The sequence below is a fragment of the Scyliorhinus torazame genome, chromosome 8 (assembly GCF_047496885.1).
Source record: "Scyliorhinus torazame isolate Kashiwa2021f chromosome 8, sScyTor2.1, whole genome shotgun sequence".
NCBI classification, from domain to species: domain Eukaryota; kingdom Metazoa; phylum Chordata; class Chondrichthyes; order Carcharhiniformes; family Scyliorhinidae; genus Scyliorhinus; species Scyliorhinus torazame.
The window spans coordinates 645095-671071 of record NC_092714.1 but is presented as its reverse complement, the minus strand read 5'-3'; the positions used below and the strand labels follow the sequence as shown (position 1 = coordinate 671071).

Below are 25977 nucleotides of genomic sequence, written 5' to 3'. Positions count from 1 at the left end.
GTATGCTGTGGAACCAACCAAGGAGCAGCTCCTCTGGATTTGGTATTGTGTAATGAGGGATTAATTAATGACCTCACAGTTAAGGTTAAACAAGGAGGTTAAAGGACATTATAAAGACAAAAACTAAGGTATGCCATGTTGCAAAGACCAATGGCAGACTGGAAGATTGGGAAACTTTCAAACAGAAATAAAAGTAATACAAAGTGCAAAGGTAAATTACGAAAGAAAACCCATGCAAAATATGAAAAAGGATAGCAAAAGCTTCTATAAGTACTCAAAAGGGAAGAGTTGCTCAGGTGAAAGTTGGTCCCATGGAAGATGGAACTGGCGAGTTAATCGTGGGGAACACAGAAATGGCAGAGATGCTAAATCAATATTTTGCCTGTTTTCACGGTGGAGGACATTAGTACCATTCCTAGCGGAACAGGCAATTCAGGTGATAGAAAGGGTGGAACTTGGAACAACGGGCAGCACGGTAGCACAGTGGTTAGCACTGTTGCTTCACAGCGGCAGGGTCCCAGGTTCGATTCCCGGCTGGGTCACTGTCTGTGCGGAGTCTGCACGTTCTCCCCGTGTCTGCGTGGGTTTCCTCCGGGTGCTCCGGTTTCCTCCCACAAATCCCGAAAGACGTGCTGTTGGTGAATTGGACATTCTGAATTCTCCCTCCGTGTACCCGAACAGGCGCCGGGGTGTAGCGATTAGGGGCTTTTCACAATAACTTCATTGCAGTGTTAATGTAAATTTACTTGTGACATTAAAGATTATATTATTATAATCAGCACCAATAGGGAAACGGTATTCAACAAACTATTGGGACTGAGGATAGACAAGTCCCCAGGGTCTGATGGCCTTCATCCTAGGGTTTTAAAGGAAGTGGCAGCAGGGATAGTGGATCCATTGGTTATAATATTCTAAAATTCCCTGGACACGGGAAAGGTTCCAGTGGATTGGAATAATGCTAACGTAACGCCCTTTTTCAAAAAGGGAGGGAGGCAGAATGTGGGAAATTACAGACCAACTTTTGTTGGGAAATTGTTTGAATCAATTATCGAGGCTGTAATATCAGGACATTTGGAAAGTCAAAGTGCTATCCATCAGAGTCAGCGTGGTTTTACGAAAGGCAAATCATGTTTGACTAATTTGCTAGCATTCTTCGAAGATGTAACAAGCCAAGTGGATAATGTGGCTCCTGTAGATGTTGTATATCTGGACTTCTGGAAGCCGTTTGATAAGGTGCCGCACAGAAGGTTAATCCACAAGGTTAGATCACATGGGATTAGGGGTAATTTATTACCTTGGATAGAAGACTGGCTGACGGACAGGAGTCAGGATAAATGTGTCTTCTTCTGGATGACAAGATGTAACCAGTGGGGGGGCCACAGGGTTCGGTCCTTGGGCCCCAGCTATTTACAATCTATATTAACGGCTTGGATTCAGGGATAGAAGGTTCTATAGCCAGATTTGCAGATGACACAAAAATAGGTGGGACAGTAATTGCAATGAGGAATATGAACCGTACAAATGGATAGATAGGTTAGGAGAGTAGGCCAAAATGTGGCAGATGGAGTTTAATGTGGATAAGTGAGGTCATGCACTTTGGTCAGTAAAATGGAACGGCAACGTATTATCTCAATGGGGAGACACTTCGGGGAGCTCCGATGCAGAGATCTGGGTGACCACGTGCATGAGTCACAGAAATCTAGCCTGCAGATATTAAAGAAAGCAAATGGAGTGTTGGCATTTATAGCTAAAGGAATGGAGTATAAAAGGTAAGGAAGTGTTGCTGCAACTGTACAAGACACCTGGAGTTTGCGTAGTTTTGGTCCCCTTATGTGTGAGGAAAGATGTAGTGGCATTGGAGTAAGTTCAGAGGAGGTTCACTGGATTGATTCCAGAGGTTAGAGAGGTGAGGGGGTTTTTGTTGTGTGAAGAGAGATTGAACAGTTTAGTCCATACTCTCTAGAGTTTAGAAGAATGAGGGGAGATCACATGGAGGTATACAAGATGATAAAAGGTATGGATAAAGTAGAGGTGGAGCAGATGCTTCCTCTTGTGGGGCATTCTAGAATTAGGTCACAGTCTTAGGATAAGAGGTAGATTTAAAACAGAGATGAAGAGAAACCACTTCTCCCAAAGGGCTGTGAATCTGTGGAATTCACTACCCCAGAGATGCTGGGACAGTGAGCAAATTTAACGAGGAGTTCGACATTTTTAATTGGAAATGGGTTGAAGGGAAATTAGATCAGCTATGATTGAATGGCGGAGCAGGCTCGATGGGCCAAAAGATCCAATTTTGCTCCTATATCTTATAAACTTCTGTGTCCGTATCCCTCTATTCCCATCCTAATCAAGATGCCTCTTAAACGTCGCTATCGTATCTGCTTCAACCACCTCCCCTGGCAGCGAGCTCCAGGCACTCACCACCCTCTGTGTAAAACATATGCCTCATGCATCCTTTAAACTTTGCCCCTCACACCTTAAACCTATGTTCCCTAGTAATTGATTTTTCCACCCTGGGAAAAAGCTTCTGACTATCCACTCTGTCCATGCCCCTCACAATCTTGCCAAAGAACAACCAGTCAACGGGCCTCAATGACTACCGTCCGGTGGCCCTGACATCGATTGTAATGAAGTGCTTTCAGAGGTTGGTCATGGAGCACATCAACTCCATACTCCCAGAACGCCTTGATCCACTGCAATTCGCATACCGCCACAACCGGTCCACAACAGGTTTATCAGGTCGTCCCACAACCTCGGTCATTCCAGTGAGAACAAACAAAGTTTATCCAACCTCTCCTCAGCTTGGATTTAGATGTGTTTATTGTCACGTGTACCGAGGTACAGTGAAAAATATTTTTCTGCGTGCAGCTCAACAGATCATTTAGTACATGAAAAGAAAATACGTAATAGGGCAACACAAGGTACCCAATTTACATAGACACCGGCATCAGGTGAAGCATACAGGAATGTAGTATGAATCAGGTCAGTCCATAAGAGGGTCATTTAGGAGTCTGGTAACAGTGGGGAAGAAGCTGTTTTTGAGTCTGTTTGTGCATGTTCTCAGACTTCTGTATCTCCTGCCCGATGGAAGAAGTTGGAAGAGTGAGTAAGCCGGGTGGGAGGGATCTTTGATTATGCTGTCCGCTTTCCCCAGGCAGCAGGAGGTGTAGATGGAGTCAATGGATGGGAGGCAGGTTCGTGTGATGGACTGGGCTGTGTTTACGACTCTCTGAAGTTTCTTGCGGTCCTGTGCCGAGCAGTTGCCATACCAGGCTGTGATGCAGCCCGATAGGATGCTTTCTATGGTGCATCTGTAAAAGTTGGTAAGAGTCAATGTGGACATGCCAAATTTCCTTAGTTTCCTGAGGAAGTATAGAAGCAGTTGGGCTTTCTTAGAGATAGAATCGACGTGGGTGAACCAGGACAGATTTCTGGTGATGTGCACACCTTGGAATTTGAAGCTGTCAACCATCTCCACCTCGGCCCCGTTGATGCTGCCAGGGGTGTGCACTGTACTTCAGTTTTGCTGACATTGAGGGAGAGATGGTTGTCATTGTTACACAACTCTACTAGGTTCTCGATCTCCCTCCTCTTTACTGATTCATCGTTGTTCGTGATCCGACCCACTACAGTTGCATCATTAGCGAACTTGTAGATGGGATCAAATTTTGCAACGCAGTCGTGTGTGTACAGCGAGTATAATAGGGGGCTAAGTACGCAGCCTTGTGGGGCCCCGGTATTGAGGACTATTGAGAAGGTGTTGTTGTTTATCGTTACTGATTGTGGTCTATGGGTCAGAAAGTCGAGGATCCAGTTGCAGAGTGAGGAGATAAGTCCTAGGTTTTGGAGCTTTGATGAGCTTGGCTGGGATTATGGTGTTGACGGCAGAGCTGTAGTCAATAAATAGGAGTCTGATGTTGGAGTCCAGGGGCTGGTTTAGCACAGGGCTAAATAGCTGGCTTTGAAAGCAGACCAAGGCAGGCCAGCAGCGCGGGTTCAATTCCCGTACCAGCCTCCCCGAACAGGCGCCGGAATGTGGCGACTAGGGGCTTTTCACAGTAACTTCATTTTAAGCCTACTTGTGACAATAAGCGATTTTCATTTCATTTCATTTTGTCGAGATGCTCCAGGGATGAGTTTAGGGCCAGGGAAATGGTGTCTGCTGTGGACCGGTTGCAGTGGTATGCGAATTGCAGTGGATCAAGGCGTTCTGGGAGTATGGAGGTGATGCGCTTCATGATCAACCTCTCGAAGCACTTCATTACGACTGAAGTCGGGGCCACTGGTCGGTAGTCATTGAGGCATGTTGCCTGGTTCTTCTTTGGCACCGGTATGATGGTGGTCATCTTGAAGCAGGTGGGGACCTTGGAACGGAGTGGGGAGAGGTTGAAGATGTCCGCAAACACATCTGCCAGCTGGTCCGCGCAGCTCTGAGTGCACAACCAGGGATCCCGTCTGGACCAGTCACCTTCCGAGGGTTCACTTTCGGAAGGTCAATCTGATTGTGGAAGCTGTGATGGTGGGTATGGGGGAGTTATGGGCTGCTGGGGCAGTTGACAGCAGTTTCTTGGTTTCCTGCTCGAACGAGCACAGAATGAATAGAGTTCATCGGGGAGGGGTGAGCTGCTGCCAGAGATACTGTCCGGCTTCGCTTTGTAACCCGTTATGTTGTTTAGGCCTTGCCACAACCAACAAAAGTCTGTAGGCAATGCCCACTAGACCAGGAAACGTCCTGGCAAACCTCTTCTCTACCCTCACCAAAGCATTCACATCCTTCTGGTACTGTAGTAACCAGAATTGTACCCAATATTCCAAGTCAGGGCTAAATCGCTGGCTTTGAGAGCAGACCAAGGCAGGCCAGCAGCACGGTTCGATTCCCGTAACAGCCTCCCCGAACAGGTGCCGGAATGTGGCGACTAGGAGCTTTTCACAGTAACTTCATTTGAAGCCTACTTGTGACAATAAGCGATTTTCACTATGGTTCTGTAGAGCTGCAGAAATGCTGGCCCAGCTAGCGAGCCCACATCCCACGGACGAATAAAAAAAAAAAAAAGGCACGTCTCATTCCTGTTAAACTGAACATACTCCCCAATAGCAGTGGATATCCGCTCACAAAAACTGTTATCCGTGAGCAGCGCCGTGCCAGTCTCCACGGGGGGAGTCTCATGAACTAATCTAGTCCGTGGAGTTGGAGCCCATCATCCCTGTCTCCACGATGATCGGAGAGCGCCGCCTCCGTCTTCCGGTGGCGGCTATGGAGGATGAGGTCACACATTTGGCGGCTCCCTCTCTGGTCGGACTTTTGGACCTTTCCCCCGTTTTTCTACCGGACTTGAATTGTAAAACGTATGTTAGTGGCAATTGTTTACTGAATTCCCACTTCGGTGCGTGGAGAGAAGTGTTCGTAAGGGCAGAAACAAAAAGATAGAGGAGGCTTGGGCTGTAGCAGAAACAGAAGACAGCATGGCAGAGGTTCGGACCTCTGGCTTGTCGACCCAGCAGTCTATGGAGCAGCTGATGCAAGTCATTCAGGAAGGTTTTGCTATGCAGAAACCTGACTGCTTGGACCCGATTGAGCGGTTGGAGCATTGATTGGACGCCCAGGATCGGGCGATCCAGAAGGTGGAGAAGGCGCTGGCTGAGCAGGAGGAACATCAGACTGGGGTGGAGCTGGAGGTGGGGATGCTGAGGGACCAGCAGAACAAGCTCCTGGAGAAGGTGGAGGACCTAGAGAATAGGTCCCGCCGGCAGAACCTAAGGATCGTCGGGCTCCCGGAGGGGTCCGAAGGAACGGACGCTGGGGCACACATCGCAGACATGTTTGTGAAGCTGCTGGGGGATGGGGCATTCTCCCGGCCCTTGGAGTGGGCCTTGGAGGAAGCCGCGAATGGGAGACCGACCGACCGACCGACCGACCAACCAACACCCCCCCCCCCCCCCCCCCCCCCCCCCCCGAGGGCAATGGTGGCGAGATTCCACAGGTTCTCGGATAAGGAGCGCATTCTACAGTGGGCCAAGCTGTAAATGGGACAATAGCATCCTGCGGGTTTACCAGGACCGGAGTGTAGAGGTGGCCAGGAGGAGAGCAGGCTTCAACCAGATTAGGTCGATCCTTTTTAAGAAAAAGGTGAAGTTTGGACTGTTATACGCAGCCCGTCTCTGGGTCACGCATGAGGATCAGCACTTCTACAAAAGAAAGGGCTGTTGGTGGATTACGAACTCTGAACTTGGCTGCAACGTTCATGTTATTGTTTCTCTGTTTTTGTAAAAAGTTTCTCGTTTCATGGAAGAGGTTTGTGATGCTGTTTGCATTGAGTTGGAACCAGCGGTAGAGCTGAGTGAGTTAAGGTTTTCATTTGCACTGTTGGGGGATGGAGGGGTGCTTGTTTTGATCTTGGTGTTTTTCTGTTGGGCAATTGTGTGGGGATTGTTTGATGTTGGAGTTTGTTTGTATGAGCAGGTGGGGGGGGGGGGGGAGAAACAATAGGTGGGAGATTATCTGGCGCTGGGGGCCACCAAGCTAGCTGTGCGAGCTTGCTCTCGGAAGCGCAGTGGGGGGTGTGCATATGTTTGGTTTAGTAAAGGGGTTGGGTTACAGGGTGTTGTTACTGGGGGGGGGGGGGGGGGGGCGCGAATGTTCTGCTGACAAGGGAGGGACTTGGGCTGAGGGACAGAGAGGAGGTTGGGGGCGGGGGCTGCCTGGGGATGGACCGGTGGAGGTGCGGAGCTTGGGCTGGAGGCGGGCCTGAAAAAGGGGATGGCGGAGAAGAGGGAAATGAGCCCCCCAACTAGGCTGATCACCTGGAATGGTCGAGGGTTAAATGGACCGGCCAAAAGGGCACGTGTGTTCGCACATCTTAGGGGGTTGAAGGCGGACGTGGTAATGTTGCAGAAGACGCACCTTAGAGTAACTGACCAGATTAGATTGAGGAAAGGCTGGGTTGGTCAGGTCTTTCACTCGGGACTGGATTCAAAGACTAGAGGGGTTGCGATCCTGATCAATAATCAGATGGTGTTTGAGGCGGGTAGAATAGTTTCGGACGTGGGAGGTCGGTACAATATGGTCAGTGGGAAGCTAGAGGGGGTGCAGGTGGTATTAGTAAATGCGTATGCACCAAATTAGGATGATGTGGAGTTTATAAAGAGGATGCTGGGGAAGATACCGGACCTGGAATCTCACAGGTTGGTCATGGGAGGGGCCTTCAACACAGTTATGGACCCTGGCCGGGACTGGTCAAGCTGGAAAACAGGCAGGGTGCCAGCAATGGCAAAGGTACCAAGAGGAGCCATGGAGATTTGGGAAGCCGAGGGTGAAGGAGTTCTCCTACGACTCACACGTGCATAAAGTGTATTCCCGGATTAACTTCTTTATTTTGAGCAGGGCCTTGCTGGCTGGGGTGGTGGACACGGGGTACTCGGCGATCACAATCTCAGACCATGCTCCACACTGGGTTGACCTGCAGGTTAGTAAAGACAGTAACCAGCGCCCGCACTGGAGGTTAGATGTGGGACTTTTGGCTGACGAAGAGGTGTGCGAGCGGCTGAGGAAATGTATTGAGCTACCTGCAGGTCAACGTCATGGGGGAAATTTCAGCAGCGGTGGCGTGGGAAGCACTGAAGGCGGTGGTCAGGGGGGAGCTGATCTCGATCCGGGCCCATAGGGAGAAGGTGGACAGGGCAGAGACGGACCGACTGGTAAAGGAGATACTACAGATCGATAGGAGGTATGCGGAGACCCCAGAGGCAGGGCTTTTAAGGGAACGGCGGAGGTTACAGGTGGAGTTTAGCTTGCTGACCACAGGGAGGGCGGTGGAGCAGCTGAGAAAGGCGAGGCGGGCGATCTCTGAACATGGAGAGAATGCCAGCAGAATGCTTGCAAAGCAGCTTAGGAAGAGAGAGGCAGCCAGGGAGATAGGGAAAGTAAAGGATGGAGACGGGAACCTGGTTGGTGATTCAGCAGGAGTGAATGAGGCGTTTAGGGATTTCTACAGCAGGCTGTACAGGTCAGAACCCCCCTACGGGGCCGGAGGGGTGAGGCTCTTCTTGGAGGGGCTGAATTTCCCAAAGGTGGACGGGGAGCGGGTAGAAGAGCAGGGGGCCCCCCAATTGGGCTGGAAGAGATAGTGGAGGGCTTGAAGGCCATGCAGTCGGGTAAAGCCCCGGGGCCGGATGAGTACCCAGTGGAGTTTTATAAAACGTTCTCTGGGATATTGGGGCCGGTGTTGATGGGGATGTTCAATGAGGCAAGGAAAAGAGGGGTGTTGCCCCCGACGATGTCACAGGCAACAATTTTGCTGATCCTTAAGCGGGGCAAGAACCCGGAGCTGTGTGGGTCCTACAGGCCGGTCTCCCTGGTGAATGTAGATGCCAAGTTGCTGGCCAAAATCTTGTCCTCCAGGATTGAGGATCGTGTTCCGGACGTTATTGGGGAGGACCAGAGAGGGTTTGTTAAGGGTAGGCAGTAGGTGGCCAATGCAAGAAGGCTCTTAAATGTGATCATGATGCCCCCGGAAGGTAGGGAGGTGGAGGTAGTGATCGCAATGGATGCAGAAAAGGCTTTTGATCGGGTAGAATGGGACTATCTGTGGGAGATGCTGAGACGGTTCGGATTCAGACTGGGTCAGGATACTGTATCAGGCTCCTGTGGCAAGTGTGCGGACGAATAGGACAACATCGGACTATTTCAGACTGCACCAGGGGACGAGACAGGGATGCCCCCTCTCCCCATTGTTGTTTGCGCTGGCTATAGAACCGTTGGCAATTGCTCCGAGGGGCTGGAGCACAGCGTTTTGCTCCATGCAGATGACCTGCTTCTGTATGTTTCGGACCCAATAGAGGGGATGGAAGAAATTATGAGGACTCCAGGGGAATTTGGCCGGTTTTCGGGATGCAAGCTTAATATGGGAAAGAGTGAGATGTTTGTGGTCTAGGCGAGGGGACAGGAGAGGCGACTGGGAGAGCTGCCGTTTAGGTTAGTAGAGGGAAGCTTTAGGTACCTAGGCATCCAAGTGGCGCGGGAATGGGACCGGCTGCATAAATTAAATCTGGCCCGACTGGTGGACCAAATGAAGGACGATTTTCGGAGATGGGACGCGCTTTCGTTGTCTCTGGCTGCGAGGGTGCAAACGGTGAAGATGATGGTCTTCCCGAGATTCCTATTTGTATTTCAGGTGTCTCCCCTTCTTTATTCTGCGGTCCTTTTTTAAGCGGGTCAACAGAGTGATCACGGGATTCGTCTGGGAGGGCAGTGGGGGCATCGGTCTGGGCCCCAATCTGTGATAATCACCGGTTTGCCCCGGGGAGTATGGACGGGAGTTTCCGGTTATGGCGGGGATTGAGAGGATGGGGGATATGTTCATAGAGGGGAGCTTTCCGAGTATGAGGGTGCTGGAGGAAAAGTTTGGGTTGGCAAGGGGAAACAAATTCAGGTATCTGCAGGTGCGGGACTTCCTTCGTAAACAGGCGTCAACCTTCCCGCTCCTACCTCGAAGGGGGATTCAGGACAGGGTAGTTTCCAGAGGGTGGGTAGGAGAACGGAGCGTCTCGGACATTTAGAAGGAGCTTATGGGGTCGGAGGAGACGCAGACCGAGGAGCTGAAGCGCAAGTGGGAAGAGGAGCTGGGAGGAGAGATAGCGGATGGTCTATGGGCGGACGCGTTGAGTAGAGTCAACATGTCCGCAACATGTGCCAGGCTCAGCCTGATACAATTTAAGACATGACATTGGCCCGGATGTGCAGATTCTTTGGGGTAGAGGACAGGTGCGGAAAATGTGTGGGAGGACCGGCGAAGCATGTCCACATGTTCTGGACATGTCCGAAGCTTAGGGGATTTTGTCTGGGGTTTGCGGACGTCATGTCCACGGTGTTAAAAACAAGGGTGGCCCCGAGTCCAGAGGTGCCGATTTTCGGGGTGTCGGAAGACCCGGGAATCCAGGAGGAGAAAGAGGCAGACGTTCTGGCCTTTGCTTCCCTGGTAGCCCGGAGACGGATACTATTAGCTTGGAGGGACTCAAAGCCCCGAAGTCGGAGACCTGACTATCGGACATGGCTCGCTTTCTCTGTTTGGAGAAAATCAAGTTCACCTTGAGCGGGTCACTGTTAGGGTTCACCCGGAGGTGGCAACCGTTCGTCGACTTCTTCGCGGAAAATTAATCGTCAGCAGACGGGGGGGGGGGGGGGGGGGGTAGTTTGTTTAGAGTAGGGGTCAATAAGGGTCAGACGTGTACGGGAGGTAAATGGCTTTTGCACTATGTTTATGGTATATTGTTTATTTGGTTGTTACTATACCAAAAATACCTCAATAAAGTGTTGATTAAAAAAAGAGCGGGCCCTCCACCTTGTCAATCATCTCCTCGTGCACCGCCCTCTGCCAACGTCTCAATGGTCGCCTGGACAGGGGCCAAAGCCCTATCCATTGCCTTCTTTGGATCCTCGATCATCTCTTGTCGCTGCTTCCTAAATTCAGCGACCAGAAAGCCAACCAAATTCTCCGTCATCCATCTGGTAAGCCAAGCCACCCACATACATTCAACTAACTTGGCTACTCTTCCCAGAGATCTCCATCTGTGGGATCATCTCCTCCCTCAATCTTTGCTTCAACAATCTACAACTTTTCAAAGCTGCAGAATGTCATTGGCAACCCTGGTTTACAATGCTGCCTCTGTCACCACGGTTACAATGCTGCCTCTGTCACCGCGGTTACAATGCTGCCTCTGTCACCGCGCTGGTTCCTGGTTTACAATGCTGCCTCTGTCACCGCGCTGGTTCCGGGTTTACAATGCTGCCTCTGTCACCGCGCTGGTTTACAATGCTGCCTCTGTCACCGCGCTGGTTCCTGGTTTACAATGCTGCCTCTGTCACCACGCTGTTTCCTGGTTTACAATGCTGCCTCTGTCACCGCGCTGGTTCCGGGTTTACAATGCTGCCTCTGTCACCGCGCTGGATCCTGGTTTACAATGCTGCCTCTGTCACCGCGCTGGTTCCGGGTTTACAATGCTGCCTCTGTCACCGCGCTGGTTTACAATGCTGCCTCTGTCACCGCGCTGGTTTACAATGCTGCCTCTGTCACCGCGCTGATTCCGGGTTTACAATGCTGCCTCTGTCACTGCGCTGGTTCCTGGTTTACAATGCTGGCTCTGTCACCACGCTGGTTCCTGGTTTACAATGCTGCCTCTGTCACCGCGCTGGTTCCGGGTTTACAATGCTGCCTCTGTCACCACGCTGGTTCCTGGTTTACAATGCTGCCTCTGTCACCGCGCTGGTTCCTGGTTTACAATGCTGCCTCTGTCACCACGCTGGATCCTGGTTTACAATGCTGCCTCTGTCACCACGCTGGTTCCGGGTTTACAATGCTGCCTCTGTCACTGCGCTGGTTCCTGGTTTACAATGTTGGCTCTGTCACCACGCTGGTTCCTGGTTTACAATGCTGCCTCTGTCACCGCGCTGGTTCCGGGTTTACAATGCTGCCTCTGTCACCACGCTGGTTCCTGGTTTACAATGCTGCCTCTGTCACCGCGCTGGTTCCGGGTTTACAATGCTGCCTCTGTCACCGCGCTGGTTTACAATGCTGCCTCTGTCACCGCGCTGGTTCCGGGTTTACAATGCTGCCTCTGTCACCGCGCTGGTTCCTGGTTTACAATGCTACCTCTGTCACCGCGCTGGTTCCTGGTTTACAATGCTGCCTCTGTCACCGCGCTGGTTCCTGGTTTACAATGCTGCCTCTGTCACCGCGCTGGTTCCTGGTTTACAATGCTGCCTCTGTCACCGCGCTGGTTCCTGGTTTACAATGCTGCCTCTGTCACCGCGCTGGTTCCTGGTTTACAATGCTGCCTCTGTCACCACGCTGGTTCCGGGTTTACAATGCTGCCTCTGTCACCGCGCTGGTTTACAATGCTGCCTCTGTCACCGCGCTGGTTCCTGGTTTACAATGCTGCCTCTGTCACCGCGCTGGTTCCGGGTTCACAATGCTGCCTCTGTCACCACACTGGATCCGGGTTTACAATGCTGCCTCTGTCACCGCGTTGGTTCCGGGTTTACAATGCTGCCTCTGTCACCACGCTGGTTCCGGGTTTACAATGCTGCCTCTGTCACCGCGCTGGATCCTGGTTTACAATGCTGCCTCTGTCACCGCGCTGGTTCCTGGTTTACAATGCTGCCTCTGTCACCGCGCTGGTTTACAATGCTGCCTCTGTCACCGCGCTGGTTCCTGGTTTACAATGCTGCCTCTGTCACCGCGCTGGTTCCTGGTTTGCAATGCTGCCTCTGTCACTGCGCTGGTTCCTGGTTTACAATGCTGCCTCTGTCACCGCGCTGGTTCCTGGTTTACAATGCTGCCTCTGTCACCGCGCTGGTTCCTGGTTTACAATGCTGCCTCTGTCACCGCGCTGGATCCTGGTTTACAATGCTGCCTCTGTCACCACACTGGATCCGGGTTTACAATGCTGCCTCTGTCACTGCGCTGGTTCCGGGTTTACAATGCTGCCTCTGTCACCGCGCTGGATCCTGGTTTACAATGCTGCCTCTGTCACCGCGCTGGATCCTGGTTTACAATGCTGCCTCTGTCACCACACTGGATCCGGGTTTACAATGCTGCCTCTGTCACCGCGCTGGTTCCTGGTTTACAATGCTGCCTCTGTCACCGCGCTGGTTCCGGGTTTACAATGCTGCCTCTGTCACCACACTGGATCCGGGTTTACAATGCTGCCTCTGTCACCACACTGGATCCGGGTTTACAATGCTGCCTCTGTCACCGCGCTGGTTCCTGGTTTACAATGCTGCCTCTGTCACCACACTGGATCCGGGTTTACAATGCTGCCTCTGTCACCACACTGGATCCGGGTTTACAATGCTGCCTCTGTCACCACACTGGATCCGGGTTTACAATGCTGCCTCTGTCACCGCGCTGGTTCCGGGTTTACAATGCTGCCTCTGTCACCACGCTGGTTCCGGGTTTACAATGCTGCCTCTGTCACCGCGCTGGTTCCGGGTTTACAATGCTGCCTCGATTTCGGCGTGAGAACAGCTGGTGAGTCAGTTTCAGCGGGAGCATTGCGGAAGTGGTTGCTGGGAGGTAAGTCTGTCCTTTAAAAGCACTTGTCTTTGCAGGGGCAGGCCAGTCGATTTCGGCGGGAGTGGAGCTGGCTGGTTAGTCAATTTCAGCGGGAGCTGAGAATTTTTCTTTTTTTAAATTAGTTTTTTAGGCGGGAACAGGAAGTCGACCCGCGGACGTCTGGGAAGACCCTCACCAATAAATTCTGGTGGAGAGGAAACCCGAGACACTACACGTGTAGTGTCTCCCACCCGCCTTCCTCCTCTAACCTAATAATAAAACCCATTGGTCTGAGGTAAGTACCATATTTTATTATATTATTATTATTTTTTATAAAAATTTAATTTAGTTGTTAGCCAGATCTTGGTAGAAAGTTAGAGGAATGGCAGGGAAGGGAGTACAATGTTCCTCCTGCAGGATGTTTGAGGTGAGGGATGCAGTTAGTGTCCCTGCTGATTTTACCTGCAGGAAGTGCTGCCATCTCCAGCTCCTCCAAGACCGAGTTAGGGAACTGGAGCTGGAGTTGGAAGAACTTCGGATCATTCGGGAGGCAGAAGGGGTCATAGATAGCAGCTTCAGGGAATTAGTTACACCAAAGATTGGAGATAGGTGGGTAACTGTAAGAGGGACTGGGAAAAAGCAGTCAGTGCAGGGATCCCCTGCGGTCGTTCCCCTGAGAAACAAGTATACCGCTTTGGATACTTGTGGGGGGGACGACTTACCAGGGTTAAGCCATGGGGTACGGGCCTCTGGCACGGAGTCTGTCCCTGTTGCTCAGAAGGGAAGGGGGGAGAGGAGCAGAGCATTAGTAATTGGGGACTCTATAGTCAGGGGCACAGATAGGAGATTTTGTGGGAGCGTGAGAGATTCACGTTTGGTATGTTGCCTCCCAGGTGCAAGGGTACGTGATGTCTCGGATCGTGTTTTCCGGGTCCTTAGGGGGAGGGGGAGCAGCCCCAAGTCGTGGTCCACATTGGCACTAACGACATAGGTAGGAAAGGGGACAAGGATGTCAGGCAGGCTTTCAGGGAGCTAGGATGGAAGCTCAGAACTAGAACAAACAGAGTCGTTATCTCTGGGTTGTTGCCCGTGCCACGTGATAGTGAGATAAGGAATAGGGAGAGAGAGCATTTAAACACGTGGCTACAGGGATGGTGCAGGCGGGAGGGATTCAGATTTCTGGATAACTGGGGCTCTTTCTGGGGAAGGTGGGACCTCTACAGACAGAATGGTCTACGTCTGAACCTGAGGGGCACAAATATCCTGGAGGGGGAGATTTGTTAGTGCTCTTTGGGGGGCTTTAAACTAATTCAGCAGGAGCATGGGAACCTGGATTGTAGTTTTAGGGTAAGGGAGAATGAGAGTATAGAGGTCAGGAGCACAGATTTGACGTTGCAGGAGGGGGCCAGTGTTCAGGTAGGTGGTTTGAAGTGTGTCTACTTCAATGCCAGGAGTATACGAAACAAGGTAGGGGAACTAGCAGCATGGGTTGGTACCTGGGACTTCGATGTTGTGGCCATTTCGGAGACATGGATAGAGCAGGGACAGGAATGGATGTTGCAGGTTCCGGGGTTTAGGTGTTTTAGTAAGCTCAGAGAAGGAGGCAAAAGAGGGGGAGGTGTGGCGCTGCTAGTCAAGAGCAGTATTACGGTGGCGGAGAGGATGCTAGATGGGGACTCTTCTTCCGAGGTAGTATGGGCTGAAGTTAGAAACAGGAAAGGAGAGGTCACCCTGTTGGGAGTTTTTTTATAGGCCTCCTAATAGTTCTAGGGATGTAGAGGAAAGGATGGCGAAGATGATTCTGGATATGAGCGAAAGTAACAGGGTAGTTATTATGGGAGACTTTAACTTTCCAAATATTGACTGGAAAAGATATAGTTCGAGTACAATAGATGGGTCGTTTTTTGTACAGTGTGTGCAGGAGGGTTTCCTGAAACAATATGTTCACAGGCCAACAAGAGGCGAGGCCACGTTGGATTTGGTTTTGGGTAATGAACCAGGCCAGGTGTTGGATTTGGAGGTAGGAGAGCACTTTGGGGTCAGTGACCACAATTCGGTGACGTTTACGTTAATGATGGAAAGGGATAAGTATACACCGCAGGGCAAGAGTTATAGCTGGGGGAAGGGCAATTATGATGCCATTAGACGTGACTTGGGGGGGATAAGGTGGAGAAGTAGGCTGCAAGTGTTGGGTACACTGGATAAGTGGGGCTTGTTCAAGGATCAGCTACTGCGTGTTCTTGATAAGTATGTACCGGTCAGACAGGGAGGAAGGTGTCGAGCGAGGGAACCGTGGTTTACCAAGGAAGTGGAATCTCTTGTTAAGAGGAAGAAGGAGGCCTATGTGAAGATGAAGTGTGAAGTTTCGGTTGGGGCGATGGATAGTTACAAGGTAGCGAGGAAGGATCTAAAGAGAGAGCTAAGACGAGCAAGGAGGGGACATGAGAAGTATTTGGCAGGAAGGATCAAGGAAAACCCAAAAGCTTTCTATAGGTATGTCAGGAATAAGCAAATGACTAGGGAAAGAGTAGGACCAGTCAAGGACAGGGATGGGAAATTGTGTGTGGAGTCTGAAGAGATAGGCGAGATACTAAATGAATATTTTTCGTCAGTATTCACTCAGGAAAAAGATAATGTTGTGGAGGAGAATGCTGAGCCCCAGGCTAATAGAATAGATGGCATTGAGGTACGTAGGGAAGAGGTGTTGGCAATTCTGGACAGGCTGAAAATAGATAAGTCCCTGGGACCTGATGGGATTTATCCTAGGATTCTCTGGGAGGCCAGGGAAGCGATTGCTGGACCTTTGGCTTTGATTTTTATGTCATCATTGGCTACAGGAATAGTGCCAGAGGACTGGAGGACAGCAAATGTGGTCCCTTTGTTCAAAAAGGGGAGCAGAGACAACCCCGGCAACTATAGACCGGTGAGCCTCACGTCTGTAGTGGGTAAAGTCTTGGAGGGGATTATAAGAGACAAGATTTATAATCATCTAGAAAGGAATAATATGATCAGGGATAGTCAGCATGGCTTTGTGAAGGGTAGGTCATGCCTCACAAACCTTATTGAGTTCTTTGAGAAGGTGACTGAACAGGTAGACGAGGGTAGAGCAGTTGATGTGGTGTATATGGATTTCAGCAAAGCGTTTGACAAGGTTCCCCACGGTAGGCTATTGCAAAAAATACGGAGGCTGGGGATTGAGGGTGATTTAGAGATGTGGATCAGAAATTGGCTAGCTGAAAGAAGACAGAGGGTGGTGGTTGATGGGAAATGTTCAGAATGGAGTAGTCACAAGTGGAGTACCACAAGGATCTGTTCTGGGGCCGTTGCTGTTTGTCATTTTTATCAATGACCTAGAGGAAGGCGCAGAAGGGTGGGTGAGTAAATTTGCAGACGATACTAAAGTCGGTGGTGTTGTCGATAGTGTGGAAGGATGTAGCAGGTTACAGAGGGATATAGATAAGCTGCAGAGCTGGGCTGAGAGGTGGCAAATGGAGTTTAATGTAGAGAAGTGTGAGGTGATTCACTTTGGAAGGAATAACAGGAATGCGGAATATTTGGCTAATGGTAAAGTTCTTGAAAGTGTGGATGAGCAGAGGGATCTAGGTGTCCATGTACATAGAACCCTGAAAGTTGCCACCCAGGTTGATAGGGTTGTGAAGAAGGCCTATGGAGTGTTGGCCTTTATTGGTAGAGGGATTGAGTTCCGGAGTCGGGAGGTCATGTTGCAGCTGTACAGAACTCTGGTACGGCCACATTTGGAGTATTGCGTACAGTTCTGGTCACCGCATTATAGGAAGGACGTGGAGGCTTTGGAGCGGGTGCAGAGGAGATTTACCAGGATGTTGCCTGGTATGGAGGGAAAATCTTGAGGAAAGGCTGATGGACTTGAGGTTGTTTTCGTTGGAGAGAAGAAGGTTAAGAGGAGACTTAATAGAGGCATACAAAATGATCAGGGGGTTGGATAGGGTGGACAGTGAGAGCCTTCTCCCGCGGATGGAAATGGCTGGCACGAGGGGACATAACTTTAAACTGAGGGGTAATAGATATAGGACAGAGGTCAGAGGTAGGTTCTTTACGCAAAGAGTAGTGAGGCCGTGGAATGCCCTACCTGCTACAGTAGTGAACTCGCCAACATTGAGGGCATTTAAAAGTTTATTGGATAAACATATGGATGATAATGGCATAGTGTAGGTTAGATGGCTTTTGTTTCGGTGCAACATCGTGGGCCGAAGGGCCTGTACTGCGCTGTATTGTTCTATGTTCTCTGTCACCGCGCTGGTTCCTGGTTTACAATGCTGCCTCTGTCACCGCGCTGGATCCTGGTTTACAATGCTGCCTCCGTCACCACGCTGTTTCCTGGTTTACAATGCTGCCTCTGTCACCGCGCTGGTTCCGGGTTTACAATGCTGCCTCTGTCACCGCGCTGGATCCTGGTTTACAATGCTGGCTCTGTCACCACGCTGGTTTACAATGCTGCCTCTGTCACCGCGCTGGTTCCTGGTTTACAATGCTGCCTCTGTCACCGCGCTGGTTCCGGGTTTACAATGCTGGCTCTGTCACCGCGCTGGTTCCTGGTTTACAATGCTGCCTCTGTCACCGCGCTGGATCCTGGTTTACAATGCTGCCTCTGTCACCACGCTGGTTCCTGGTTTACAATGCTGCTGCTGTCACATAGATACGTAGAAGCTAGGAGCAGGAGGAAGTCTTTTGGCCCTTCGAGCCTGCTCCGCCATTCATCACGGTCAGGGCTGATCAACCAACTCAATAGCCTAATCCTGCTTTCTCCCCATAGCCTTTGATCCCATTCTCCCCAAGTGCTATATCCAGCCGCCTCTTGAATAAGTTTTAGCATCAACTCCTTCCTGTGGTAATGAATTCCCCAGGCTCACCACTCTTTGGGTGAAAACTGTCTCCTTATATCTGTCCGAAATGTTTTACCCTGAATCCTCAGGCTGTGACCCCTGGTTCTGGACACACCCATCATTAATAGCATCTACCTGGTCTAGTTCTGTTAGAATTTTATAAGTCTCTATGAGAGCCCCTCTCATTCTTCTGAGCTCCAGCGAGAACAATCCCAACCTCGTCAATCTCCCCTCATATGACAGTCCCGCCATCCCAGGAATCAGTCTGGTAAACCTTCGCTGCTCTCCCTCGAGAGCAAGAACATCCTTCCTCAGAGAAGGAGACCAAAACTGCACACAATACTCCAGGTGTGGCCTCACCAAGGCCCTGTACAATTGCAGCAACACATCCCTGCTTCTATACTCGAAACCTCTCGCAATGAAGGCCAACATACCATTAGCCTTCTTTATCGCCTGCTGCACCTACATGCCTGAGGTTCATAGCCTCAGCAATAATGATCTGAATTCCATTGTGAGGCCTGTTACCTCCATTAGTGCACAGGAAATACAATTGCATATCACAAACCTAAATTCAAAGTTGCTCAAACAGCACAAAGAACTCTGCCACAGTATTTTAAATAATTAAACTGTAATGATGGACATGGATATTATACCGGCCTCTGCTGTATCTCTTACACTCCGATTAGAACTAATTGAGTTAGAGAGCTTGAACTGGAAACCCCATCTTTATGTCAGTTTCCATCAACTCCTTTATGCCTCTGTGAGGCTCAGAAAGCTAACTTTTTTAGATATCAGAATTTCAGAGATTATATTCTTTTATTAGTGTCACAAGTAGGCTTATATTAACACTGCAATGAGGTTACACATAAAATCCCCTAGTCGCCACATTCCAGCACCTGTTCAGGTACACAGAGGGAGAATTCAGAATGTCCAAATCACCTATCAACATGTCTTTTGGAACTTGTCGGAGGAAACTGGAGCACCCGGATGAAACCCACACAGATACAGGGAGATCGTGCAGACTCCGCACAGACAGAGATCCAAGTGGGAATCAAACCTGGGTCCCTGCCGCTGTGAAGCAATAGTGCTAACCACTGTACTACTATGCCATCCATATTGATCTTGATGACACAGCTGTTCATGGCTCCCAGCAACCAGTCCCCTCAATGAATCTCCACTCATTACCTGGTAACCCTACACATCCGCCCAGGGACTCGAAGAGTCCTCACCACACCACGGTGATGTACATCAGCTACTTCCCGTGAGAATAACTTGGGTGATAATATGTCTCTATTTTTAGTTCAGTTGTAGAGTAGAATCTTCTAAGGCCTCATTTTCTTGTATGACAGTTCACACGCACAGGCACACAGGCATGGGGTGCAGGCACATCCAATATGATGCTCTACATTGTTAATCAGTTCCCCTCTTTTTGTTATACACTGGCATTGGTGACTCATTGTGATGACAATGTGTTTCCATTTTACTGCAGCTCTCGGTTAATTCTCAAAAGTTTGGAGAGAGTAAACTTCCTGCTGCTCACGCTGGTCATAGGCAACACAGAAATGGGACAGATGGCCCGTCAAGTCCAAGCTGTCTCCCATGGAGCAACCCAGTCATGCTCATTTCTCCATTTGATCCCAGTGCACCTGTAGGTGTATCTGTCCAATATCCTTTTGAAATCGTTGATTATTACTGCTTCCACTACCCTCACGGGCAGCACATTACAGATCATGACCACTCACTGTATAAAAACATTCTTCTCATTCACCGTGCATCTCTGCCTAAAAGCTTAAATCTACAGTTCATTGTCCTATCAGCTAATGCAAAAGAGGTTTAACTTGCGAACCTAATCGAAGTCTTTCATAATCTTGTGCACCTCGGTCTCCTCAATCTCAACAATACTTCAATTGGAGCCTAACCAGAGCTTTAGAAAGATTCAGCATAACTTCCCTGCTTTTGTACTCTGTCTCTATTAATGAAGACCAAGATTCCACATGCTTGCAAACCACTCTCTCAATATGTCCTATCTCCTAAGATGGATGCACATGATCCTCGAGGTCCCTCTATCCATGCACACTCTTCAGAACTGGGCCATTAAACCTCTATTTGCTAGCTCACTTCCTTCTGACAAAATACCTCGCCTCACATTTCCTCCCCCCCCGCTCACCATATTCTCCGCTCCCATATCCTCCCTCTCCTTCCCATATCGTCCCTCCTTCCCCCCCCATATCGTTCCCTCCTTCCCCCTCCATACCCTCCCTCCTTCCCCATATCCTCCCTCCTTCCCCATATCCTCCCTCCTTCCCCCCTCCCCATATCCTCCCTCCTTCCCCCCTCCCCATATCCTCCCTCCTTCCCCCCTCCCCATATCCTCCCTCCTTCCCCCCCTCCCCATATCCTCCCTCCTTCCCCATATCCTCCCTCCTTCCCCCCTCCCCATATCCTCCCTCCTTCCCCCCCTCCCCATATCCTCCCTCCTTCCCCCCTCCCCATATCCTCCCTCCTTCCCCCCTCCCCATATCCTCCCTCCTTCCCCCCTCCCCATATCCTCCCTCTTTCCCCCCCTCCCCATATCCTCCCTCTTTCCCCCCCTCCCCATATCCTCCCTCCTTCCCCCCTCCCCATATCCTCCCTCCTTCCCCCCCTCCCCATATCCTCCCTCCTTCCCCCCTCCCCATATCCTCCCCTCCTTCCCCCCTCCCATATCCTCCCTCCTTCCCCCCCTCCCCATATCCTCCCCTCCCCATATCCTCCCTCTTTCCCCCCCTCCCCATATCCTCCCTCTTTCCCCCCCCTCCCCATATCCTCCCTCCTTCCCCCCCTCCCCATATCCTCCCTCCCCAAATCCTCACCTCCCCAAATCCTCACCTCCCCGGGAGGAGCGGCTGGGCCTCGGCCTTCAGGCGGTGCCGGGCCGGTTGGCGCTCGCGGGCGGCGGAGGCGGGAACGCGTGGCCGGGATTCGGGGCCGAAAACCGGTCTCGCTGCGTTAAACCCGGGGGAACCTTATACCCGCGGACCAGCCCGCCCGGCTTCCGGTCCGCCGCTTCACATCCGGCCGGGCCCCGGTCCGTGGCTCTGGAGCCCCCCCACCCTCTGCCCCACCCCCTCACCCCCCCACCCCCCCCTCTGCCCCACCCCCTCACCCACCCCACTGCCCCACCCCCCCACCCCCCCCCCTCTGCCCCACCCCCTCACCCCCCCCCACTGCCCCACCCCCTCCCTCTGCCCCACCCCCTCACCCCCCCACTGCCCCACCCCCCTCTGCCCCACCCCCTCACCCCCCCCCCCACTGCCCCACCCCCCTCTGCCCCACCCCCTCACCCCCCCCCTGCCCCACCCCCTCACCCCCCCCCACTGCCCCACCCCCTCACCGCCCCCCCCACTGCCCCCCCTCCGCCCCACCCCCCCACCGCCCCCCCCCCACCACTCACCCCACCCACTGCCCCCCCCTCCCCTGCCCCACCCCCTCACCCCCCCCCACCCTCACCCCTACACCCCCCCACCCTCACCCCTACACCCCCCCCACCCTCACCCCTACACCCCCCCCCCACCCTCACCCCTACCCCAGACTTGTCAACCCTTTTTATATCCATGGTGTCTGATTATACCAATGCTTTCCAAATGTTATGAAATGATTGATGTGGAGGTGCCGGCACTGGGCTGGGCTGGGCTGGGCTGGGCTGGGCTCAGTAAGACGTCTTACACCAGGTTAAAGTCCAACAGTGTCGTAAGACTTCTTAATTAAATCTTTGATAATGGATTCTACCAACTTCCTTACTACAGACGTTCGGCTCACTGATCTATAGTTCCGTTTTCTCTCTACCTCCCTTTTTGAATATCAGAGTTACATTCGCTACCCGTAAATCTGTGGGAACCGTTCCAGAGTCCAAAGAATTTGGGAAAATTTTATTATGTTTCAAAAAAAATTCCAATTAAGGTGCAATTTAGCGTGGCCAATCCACCTACCCTGCACGTCACAGAGCTGCGGGGGTGAGACCCACGCAGACACGGGGAGGACGTGCAAACCCCACGTGGTCAGCAACCCAGGGCCAAGATCGAACCCGGGCCCTTGGCACGCAAGGCAGCAGTGCTCACTAACCACTGTGCCACCGTCCTGCCCAATGAATTTGGGAAAATGAGTACGAATGGATCTACTGTTTCTTGTACCACTTCATACAGAGCAGATATTATTGAGATAATTGTGAATTGGGGAAGAACACCCTGATCCAGGTAGAATGCAGCTCGGGTTAGCTAGAGTTCAATTGCAGATGAAGCAGCTCAAGATTGAACGAGAAAAGCAAAAACTCAGACTCACAAAAGATGAAAAACGAAAAGCAAAAGAAATGAAAATGTGCGAGCTTAAACCTGAACGCCAGAGAGACAGAGGTTAGCCAATGTGAGAGACCACGGTAATGGAAGAATTTTGCAACCACATCTCTATAGCCATGATCCAATGATTGGGAGGCAGGCTCAAGGGGCCGAACAGACAACTCCTGTTCTTATTTCTTATGGTCTCATTAAAACGTGGACAGCCAGAGAGTGACGATGACTGGACTTACCAGAGACCTTCTTTGCAGAGTTAAAGAAAGATGGGAGTACATTTGGACAGCACGGTAGCATTGTGGATAGCACAATTGCTTCACAGCTCCAGGGTCCCAGGTTCGATTCCGGCTTGGGTCACTGTCTGTGCGGAGTCTGCACATCCTCCCCGTGTCTGCGTGGGTTTCCTCCGGGTGCTCCGGTTTCCTCCCACAGTCCAAAGATGTGCAGGTTAGGTGGATTGGCTATGCTAAATTGCCCTTTGTGTCGGGTGGGGTTACTGGGTTATGGGGATAGGGTGGAGGTGTTGACCTTGGGTAGGGTGCTCTTTCAAAGAGCCGGTGCAGACTCGATGGGCCGAATGGCCTCCTTCTGCACTGTAAATTCTATGAGATTCTATGAGCAGTTACAAACACAAGCTCTGAATCAAGACCATTCTGTGATTTAATCCTCCTAATCCTACTTGTTACATGTAGTTGTTCTGTTTTGGCTAAGCTCTGAGAACTCTAAATACAATAGGTGTAATTGTGAAAAATGAAAAGGTTACACATACAGTATGTAACAAACAAAGTGTTAAAAGTTTATTATAAAAAGCTGTAGACTGTAAAGCGATTTATTTTCACTTTTGGATTTTTAGTAAGTTAGCAGCTGTGGGGGTGACCTCTGCTAGACTAGAGATTGTAACAAAAGGGTACAGGATGTACCTTCTAGCTTGGATACATCAGACCCTGCGTAGAAAGAGGCACAACCCCATTGGGATACTGCAAAGGCTATGGGCCCTAACAATATTCTAGCAATAGTGCTGAAGACTTGCGTTCCAGAACTTGCAAAGCTGTTCCTGTACAGCTACAACACTGGCATCGATTCAGCAATGTGGAAAATCGCCCAGGTGTGTCCTGGACACAAGAAACAGGATAAATCCAACCCAGCCAATTACCCCCCATCAGTCTACTCTCCATCATCGCCAAAGTGATGGAAGGAGTCATCAACAATGCTATCAAGTGGCACTTACTCAGCAAAGGTCTGCCTTCTCAACTTTGCCTCTTGCCCGAGGTGCGGTTATCCTCAGGTTAGATCGCCACCAGTCAGCTCTGCCCCTCAAAGGTGAAAGCAGCCTATGGTCATCTGGGAGTATGGCGACTTAACGTACTCAGCAATAACCTGCTCACGGACACTCAGTGTGGGTTTAGCCCAGGGTCACTCAGCTCCTGACCTCATTACGGCCTTGATTCAAACATGGACAAAAGAACTGAATGCCAGAGGTGAGGTGAGAGTGACTGCCCTCGACATCAAGGCAGCATTTGACCGAGTTTGGCATCAAGGAGCCCGAGCTACACTGGAGCCAATGGGAATCAGGGGGGAAACTCTCCGCTGGTTGGAGTCATACCCGGCACAAAGGAAGATGGTTGTGGTGGTTGGAGGTCAGTTATCTCAGCTCCAGGACATCACTGCAGGAGTTCCTCAGGGTCGTGTCCTCGGCCCCAACCATCTTCAGCTGCTTCATCAATGACCTCCCTTCCATCAGAAGGTCGGAAGTGGGGATGTTTGCTGATGACTGCACAATGTTCAGCACCATTCACGACTCCCCAGATACTGAAGCAGTCCCTGTCCAAATGCAGCAAGACCTGGACAATATCCAGGCTCGAGTTGTACGTGACCAGGTAACATTGGTACCACACAAGTGCCAGGTATTGATCATTTTCAAGAGAGAATCCAACTACTGCTCCCTTATTCAATGGCATTACCATCGCTGAACCCCTCAACACCATTGACCAGAAACTGAACTGGACTGGCCATATTAATACTGTGGCTACCAGGGCAAGTCAGAGGCTGGGAGTCCTGCAGCAAGTAACTCACCTCCTGACCCCCAAATCTTGTGCACCATCTACAAAGGCATAAGTAATAATAATATCATCTTTATTAGTGTCCCAAGTCACGACTGTGATGGAACATTCTCCACTTGCCAGGATGTGCGCAGCTCAAAAAACAGTTCAGAAGCTGTCGTGTTGGGTATTCTGATGTACAAACGATCCAACACGGCTGGAGATGGTGTAACTCAATTTTATTTACTACTTAACTGTAACAGCACACTGCTAACTTGGGTACGTGCATTACCAGCTAATCTGTGGACCCTGTCCTATTACTATCTGGGTGAGGCACTCAGCACATGGTGAATGTCTGAGTGGCAGGCTCTGAGCTCGGTGCTCTGAGCTGGCTGCTGCTAGAATGAGCGGGAACTGTAGTGTCCCCTGTTTTTATAGTGCGTGTGCTCTCACTGGTGATTGGCTGCGATGTTGTGTGTGTGTTGATTGGTCCTACTGCATGTCCATCAGTGTGTGTGATTGCACCATGATATGCTGATCTAAATATCATGATATCCCCCCTTTTCGCAAAGAATATGTGCCTACATGATAATAAATAAAGATGTGTAGTGAGTGCATCTAATCATGTGTGTGCAATATTTACAACAATATGTACATGTGGCTATACTATATACACAGGAAGGTGCCCGGTGCAGAAACTATGTTACACCAAGAACGAAACCAATGTTATTAACAAACAATAGCAAAATCTTAAACAATATGGCAAAAAGTCTGAAACAGTATGTCAGAACAAGTCAGTGAGTCCAATATGAAAAGGTTCATAAATTAAGTCAGGTGGCAACGAATTCGGGTTGACCGCCTCAAGGGTGGGTCAGGATCCACCGGCTGAGGAACAGGCCGGGCCACGGTCGAGTGAGGTGCAGGGTGTCCGGAGGGTCAACAAAGTCCATTGAGGGACAGCAGGAGGGCGTGGCACCGGTGCAGGATCACGTAGCGAGCGCGGTCCTAGAGGGGTGCTGGGACCCTGCGAGGTGCGTGAACTACCGGGGTGGCATCCTGTTTAAGCCGGATCTTGTACGTGTAGGGCAGTGTGCCCATGCCCTCGAAAACATCCTGGTTGTGCGTGAGGATTGAGTTGAGTTGCGCCCTAAAGTCTGCATCTGGGAAATCGGACGTGCCTTCTGGAGAGAGAGAGAGAGTACACGCCGAACGAGGTGGAGGATTTTGCACGCCTGTGCACCTAGCAGAGAGTCCTTTGAGGAGCCCACGATTTCGAATGGGAGTATGGCTTTACGTGAGTTGTGTGTCACTTCGAGCTGGCACGACCCCGTGGCGGGGATGAGGTTGCCAGTATAGTCAACGAGTTGACAGTTGGATGGCAGAATAGGTGGTTTAACCTTCAGGATCTGGAATGCTGACCATGCGAGGAGATTGGCAGAGGCACCAGTGTCCAGGCAGAATCTGATCTGGGATCGGTTGACCGTCAGGGTGGCACACCACTCATCGTCCGGATCAATGCTGTGCACGGAGAGCGGCTGGTGCGTTCGACTCGGGGACAGCTTGTTCTTGTTGATGACAGCAACGCGGAAGGGCTCCTGTCCTCAGTGTCACTGGTCTGTGAGATGTCGGGATCGGACTCGGTGAACGTGGGGTGAATTGCCCGAATGTTTCTTTTTAAAAAAAAATATTTATTAAAGTTTTT

At 50.9% G+C, this 25977-nt stretch overlaps 3 protein-coding genes across 3 annotated transcripts in view; 1 reads left to right on the top strand and 2 right to left on the bottom strand.

Moving 5' to 3' along the window:
- Positions 1–20955, bottom strand: part of LOC140427613 (1-acyl-sn-glycerol-3-phosphate acyltransferase gamma-like) — an 89102-nt gene extending 68147 nt beyond the window's left edge. Inside the window, exon 1 of the mRNA XM_072513023.1 lies at positions 20780–20955. The gene's annotated coding sequence lies outside the window, so the exon portion shown is untranslated. The remainder of the gene's footprint in view (positions 1–20779) is intronic.
- Positions 1–25977, top strand: part of LOC140427619 (ribosomal RNA processing protein 1 homolog B-like) — a 944136-nt gene that overhangs the window by 534377 nt on the left and 383782 nt on the right. The gene's annotated exons all lie outside the window — the stretch shown is intronic.
- The window catches only part of LOC140427612 (pyridoxal kinase-like), an 88610-nt gene continuing 87121 nt past the window's right edge, over positions 24489–25977 (bottom strand). The window contains exon 9 of the mRNA XM_072513020.1: positions 24489–25945. Coding sequence (XP_072369121.1) covers positions 25788–25945 — 158 coding nt within the window. The 3' untranslated portion in view covers positions 24489–25787. The remainder of the gene's footprint in view (positions 25946–25977) is intronic.